The sequence below is a fragment of the Rhea americana genome, unplaced genomic scaffold (genome assembly GCF_003343005.1).
Source record: "Rhea americana isolate MKP2758 unplaced genomic scaffold, rheAme1 scaffold_8, whole genome shotgun sequence".
Classification (NCBI taxonomy): Eukaryota; Metazoa; Chordata; class Aves; order Rheiformes; family Rheidae; genus Rhea; species Rhea americana.
Genome location: NW_028186978.1, coordinates 5,168,393 through 5,174,574, shown reverse-complemented (window position 1 = coordinate 5,174,574; position 6,182 = coordinate 5,168,393). Strand labels below are relative to the sequence as shown.

The window sequence follows — 6,182 nt, the reverse complement described above, 5'->3', positions numbered from 1 at the left end:
CATTTAGTCCAGCTCTGATGCTGAGATGCAGTGATGAGATCACTCTGGATAGTGATGGGTTTTAAACTTGTCTGTCACTGTTGTGATGGYGAGGTAGTCGTGGAGGAAAGCTACCTAAAGGTATGAAGGCAAACTGTTGTGGAGATGTGCTGAGCAGCATCACTAAAAGGACCAAGGCATCCTTGAGAGAGGCTCTTCCATTTTCTGTCTGTTACATGCTGTGACCCCCCCCAGCTATTTCCAGCATATGGAACAGATGGAGAGGCCAAGTACAGCACCTTTGAATATGACTGAGTCATGCGGGTAGTCCATTAAGATTTGGCTTGCATCCAGTATAGACATAGGGTGGTTCATGGGACCTGTGCCACAAAGATGACTTTCTGGGTAATTCCTCTGTCCAGTCTTGCTATTGCCTCTCCTGCACAATTGACTTGCCTACTAGTTTTCCCAACAAAGAAATCACTGTGGTTAAATGCTCAAAACAATTGCGTGTTTACAGCATGAGAACTTCAGGAAACAACAGACTGAGGAAATAAAGGACCAAGAAATCAGTTCCAAGGTGTATTTTCTGAAGCAGACTGTTAGTAACTCCTGTGGGACAATTGGTCTGATACATGCAGTTGCCAATAACAAAGACAAACTGAAACTTGGTGAGTATGAATGTTCTGAGATGCTTGAATTTCATTTTTCTTTTAAACAGGGAAGTTGAGTAGGTAGGGGCTATAGAAGACTGCGTGAGGTATTTTGTGCTTTGGCAAGCCAAATTAAAGCATGCTGTGCTACTTCTGTTGGTAAGTGGGTTTTTCAGCCCTTGCTGAGAAACATGGTCTCACCTACTGCCTGAATTACAGGAGTAATTACAGGCTTTTACTTCTGCCTGGTAGCTGCAATCCTCTGTCCTTGTAGTGAGCAATGCTTCAGTAACAGGTCTGCAAAGGGAAAAGGCAAGCAATAGGACTGGACAATCTGYTACAGTTAGGAATTATCCTATTCAGAAGTGGTTATTGATGCTGTTAATGTAACCTGAATGGATGGATACTATCTTCATGCCATTTACATGTCCAAGACAGACTTGCTCAGGGTAGCCTGTAAAACTGGTAGGTTGACCTTCCCATGTGAAAGTAGCATAGGATGATATGGGCCTGTAAGACTGTTACCTAAGAGCAACCAGAACTGTTCTCTCAGTTCCARATGGAAGAGGGTATAAAACTGGCCTAGTAAGTGATGGCTGGAAACAGTTTCCTGGAAGAGAGGATTACTAGGTCTTGTCAAAAGATTTGTCACTGAGTTAAGGAAATAATTTATTATTATACAATATATCCTACCTCTTAAAGACCAGAGGTCTGCAGAATATAAGATAACTGTGTTATAAGGGGGAAAACTCAAAGCCTTTTGAGAGGTGTGGGATTCCTTCCTTTACAAAGGAKAATATGTATGGTAGGCTAATATTGCCTCATTCTTGAAAAGATTATCTGAAATGGCACACCCTTCAAATGAYGTCATATCTGTCATTCGGTACTACRAATTCAGGTAGCATGWCGTAGTACTTGGTGCTTATTCATGCACTAGAAAACCAAAGCTTGGCATGCACAAGCACATGTACATTTGAAGGCAGTGAGATTGTACCAAAAGGCAGAATTTTAATTTATCCTACTGATACTTTACTACTGATGCCTATCTTGAAGTTCTGTGCAAGATGTGAATAAGCACTTCTGCCAAACATAGGGGAGCAYAGCAAAAGCCAAGTTTTGCAAGTCAGTCCCAGGACTTGTACTCTAGACAAGTCCTAAAGTATCCTGAGGCACTGGATTTCTTACTGTTTGTGGTTTGTCATCAGAAGATTCAGATAAATAATTTACTTCCACTTTAAGCGGCAGTAGAAATGTACTTGTGCTAAAGATGGTTCCAGGCACAGTGACTTCTAGTTAGTATAATAAGCATTGTGTATTGTGGGCTACACCTGAATAGTAATTCTTTTTTTTTTTTTTTAACCTATGCTGAATAAAATTTTTGGTTGCTTTGTGCAGATGAGGGATCTGCCCTGAAGAAGTTTCTTGATGAAACAGCTGACTTGTCTCCTGAAGAGAGAGCTAAGCGTTTTGCAAGTAATAAGGTATATGAACTATACAAACTGCTGATAGCTCTCAGTGCTTAGGGCTATAGTAACCTATGTCTGCTTTCTCTTAAGGCCATACAAGATGTCCACAATTCTGTTGCACAAGAAGGACAATGTCGGGTAAGAGTTGAATGAGCAAAATCTAGGATGGAGGGATGGGTATTGAAGGTGGTAGAGCAATAAAGTTCTAGGTCTGGCAAATCACTTGCAGCTCACAGRGAAGGAGAAATGACTAACTAATGGATGAATGCTTGTGCAGGGTTTCTTCCTCAAAAATGCATGGAAAACTTGAGTCAAGACTTCCTGGATATGTACTGAAAATGTGACTATGGTAAGATTATTGGAGCTTGACATAAAGAATCTCTTGACTTTGAGATCTGAATAATTGGTCTTGCCTCAGAGCTTCAGCTGACCTAAGTTGATGGTCCTGTCTTGTTGAACAGCTATCTGACTGAACAGTCCTCTACTGTTGATTTCCTCTGTCTTGGGAGAACTTCCTAAGGTGTTCTAGCTCTTGTAGTTACAAGTAGGGTTCAGACTGTATAGTAGGCTTGCTTTCTTTCCTTTTTTCTTTTTTCTTTTTCTTTTTTTTTTTTAACCTAACGAATGTATCCAATGGTCTGTCCTAAGGTTGATGACAACAGTGTGAACTTCCACTTCATCCTGTTTGTCAATGTGGATGGACATCTGTATGAATTGGGTAAGGCACTGAGAATCTAACTAGAGTTTGACTAGGCTGGGGTTATTTTGCACTGTAAGTGTTCGGGATAAAGGTTTGCTGCTGGCTGAGCTTCACTAAGGGTTTTGACCAATTCAGGATATAAAATAAGAACCTTCTGTTGAGTGCCTTAATGTAAGGTGGGTTGCATTGTAGGCCCAGGACCCTAGTAAAATGTGTCATCTCATGTAGAGCTGAAACTATTCAGTCTTTCTCTCACAAACTATATGTTGATACTGTATTCTGAACTTGTCCAGCTATCTTCATGTGGGTAATTATTTCTTGGGCCTACTATGCTGAGTTCTAACTTGAAAATAATAAGTGTACTTAGTGATGCAAGACTTTCTTTCACAGATGGGAGGATGCCATTTCCTGTAAACCATGGCACAAGTTCAGATGACTTGCTATTGAAGGTAGGACTTCTCACTAGCTGCATGTTTCCCAGGCAACTAGGCTTCTGAAATGGTGAGGCATACTTTCAGAGTATCGCRGCAGCTTTCTGTGCCTGCTTGCTGTAGCAGCTAGTGCTTCTCATGCTGTGGCAACAAGGTAGTATTGTGCCACGGAACTAGATGTCTGATAAATATATGTACTTGTTGGTAGTACTAGATACTAATTAAGTTGCAGTGACCCAGTGTAGAAAGCTACGCAGCCTTTGGGGGTCTAGACCAGCATCGGTATTCTGCRAATCTAAATAGCTCTTTTCTTCCAGGATTCTGCTAAGATATGCAGACAATTTACAGAACGTGAAAAAGGAGAAGTTCGTTTTTCTGCTGTGGCTTTCTGCAAGTCTGCCTGAGAATCTGAAGAGATGCAAGGAAAGCAGTCTAATAGCACACCAGTAAATGCAGTCTAATCTTCAGTGCTTCAGTATTTGTTAAACACAGCTGTTCCAGTAATTTGAATTGTTTCCACCCTTTGCTATACACAGAGGCAACAATGGTTGAGCTTATGCTAAAGCATGAGCTCAAGTTTTAACGTGAACAGTTTGGACACATCAGATGTCTTTAGACTTCTGGTTTTGTTCTTTTTCCACACGTTAAGTAGAAAATGCTTAACAGGGCTTGTTTAATCTGTGTCTGTAAATTGAGCTGTTGGTTGATATTTCCTTGTCCTTAATGAGAATAAACATTCTGCTGGAAAACAAAATGGACTAAGTGGTAAATGTAACTTTCTTCCGAAAGTAGCCCGCAGGCATCCTGTAAGTCTTTGGGACCTTCAGAGGTTGTTCATAGTACTGCTCTGAGGAGGAAGTCATCACCACTGGGTTGACAAGCCAGCTGCAGCTTTTTCTAGTGTCTTGAAGGCCTTTAAGGATGGGTACACCCCAGTCACTGGGAATGTTCCAGTGCTGTACTAACCTTTTCCTGATGGCCAATCTGAAACTCCCAAGTTGCAGTTTGACATCTTTAATGCACTTAAGGTACAGTGGTGAGATGTAATAAATGTGTACTAAAATGTCAACTTCAAACTGGTTTTACTGAGGCTTTYTATTGTGGACACTACAGGTGACAAAATGCCGACTAAGTGAGCTTTGAATTGTGGAAAGAAAATAAAGTTCAGGTTGCAGGGGTAGGAAAAAGGTGGTGGTGGGGAAGTATTAAGAACAATTTCTATTTAAAAAGAGAACAAGGTTGAAGCTAAGAATTTATTTTTATCTCAGTCTGGTTGCTGGGGCTGTTTGTGCCTGCTTCAGGTAGCTGTAAGAAGGGGTGCAGTACCTTTCAGCTCCAGGCCTTTCTCTTTTAATGCWCTGTATTCCAGCCTTTGCCTATCAGCCGGGCAGCTCTCCTGAAGCTGCTTAGTGCCTGGTAACGTCATGTGCTCTACCACGGTCTCTGTCTGTATGCTGCAAACTGTACCTGGCTTCCAGAACCCTTTGAAGTCTTACTCAAAAAGAGCTTTGATTACTAAAGCCATGTGTAGTCTGAATGTGTTATGTACTGGACCTTGTTACTACATGTAATTTACCTGTTAGCTGAAGCTCATTACGCTAAGGAGTAGCAAAAGGTCTGAGTGCTTCACTCTAAACATTGTCTCAGCTCCTGTTAGTAGGAGGGTGAAAGCCTGCTGTCAAGGAAAGGTCTGTGATGCTTTGCTGAATTGCTGTTTTCCACAGTAGCATTTTACTCTGCTTGCTGGTAGATGGTGCTGTGAGGTGGAGGAAGGCCTGGCATGGCCTCTCTGCTGCAGCCTCCTGCTCCAGCCCAGGCCAGGAGCAGTGTCTTCTGCATGGTGCCCGCCAAGGGGGGCTGCAGCTGCAAGCAGCAGCATCTGCAGGAGGGGGTGTGAGCACAGGAGGCTCCAGGCAGCAATAACCATCAGAGAAAGGAATGGTAGGAGGGGGCAGGAAAAGGAGCAGAGCCTTGTCAGCTGTACGCTTCCCTTGTGCAAGCATGCTCTCGTTCTGCGGGGGACCTCTTTGTCTTGGAGGCCATTGCCTATGGTGCCTGCTATATATGACTGTGCCTGTGTGCCGTTAGACAGGTAGCCAGCAGTGCAGCTACCCAAAAGTGCATTTGAAATTCTATGTTTTTTGTAGTGATTACAGTAGTAATTTTATAAAATTTATAGTTTTTATTCTAATGTTTCAGATGCTTTCATTCTTTTACTTAGACTTCTGGATTTTGAATCTACTTAAAGGCAAATATTTGAGTAATTTTGGCTTTGTAAAAAGTATGCAAAAGGTTGTGACAAATGCTTCTTATTTTCTCACCTTGTCCATCCTGGTACAGTCTCTGAGGAGAGAGTAACGGAAACAGCTAAGGAGAACAAATGTTACCCATCCACTCTGCATATAATGTCATTAGTAAGACCTCTCCCTTACCAAAATTACCACAGGGACCTGGAAAACAACTGGGCTTTTCTCTGAAACAAAGAGAAAGATGAATTGCTGGGAATGGAGAAGACTTCAGCAGTTGGGAGTGAGTTGCTCAGGGGGAGGATGTAGCACAAGCAGTGGGCAAGGACCTGAAAGCTGAGCAGATGGAAGCTTTTGCAATATTAATAGTGCAACAGTTCCAGATGTTAAATGCATTCAGAAGCATAGTCACAATGCACAGAAGTGAGCRTGTACTAAGTCAAAATCTTACAGGATAAACCATAAATAGGAGAGAAAGAAGGTGTTTTTAAATCATATCACATGCATATAATCTCAAAATACTTCTTAAAGCTTATTTTAAAGCTGGTTTTATCTATTTGCAAATTATTCTTGAATTTTAATCTTTACCCATTGTGTTTAATATTATAGCAAGTGTTTGGACTGAGAAGTATAAATGTCTATGTAGCACTCCATAAAAAAGCCTAAAGATACTTGGTTTTCATGAGGAAGTACGCTAATAATTTAAC

General features: G+C 41.5%; 1 protein-coding gene across 1 annotated transcript in view; it reads left to right on the top strand.

Annotated features, from left to right (window-relative positions):
- The window catches only part of UCHL1 (ubiquitin C-terminal hydrolase L1), a 4,864-nt gene extending 881 nt beyond the window's left edge, over positions 1 to 3,983 (top strand). Inside the window, exons 3-8 of the mRNA XM_085322845.1 lie at positions 482 to 650; positions 2,028 to 2,113; positions 2,189 to 2,236; positions 2,747 to 2,816; positions 3,189 to 3,247; positions 3,547 to 3,983. Of these exons, the coding sequence (XP_085178971.1) occupies positions 482 to 650; positions 2,028 to 2,113; positions 2,189 to 2,236; positions 2,747 to 2,816; positions 3,189 to 3,247; positions 3,547 to 3,633 (519 nt within the window). The 3' untranslated portion in view covers positions 3,634 to 3,983. The remainder of the gene's footprint in view (positions 1 to 481; positions 651 to 2,027; positions 2,114 to 2,188; positions 2,237 to 2,746; positions 2,817 to 3,188; positions 3,248 to 3,546) is intronic.
- The last annotated feature ends 2,199 nt before the right edge of the window (positions 3,984 to 6,182 follow it).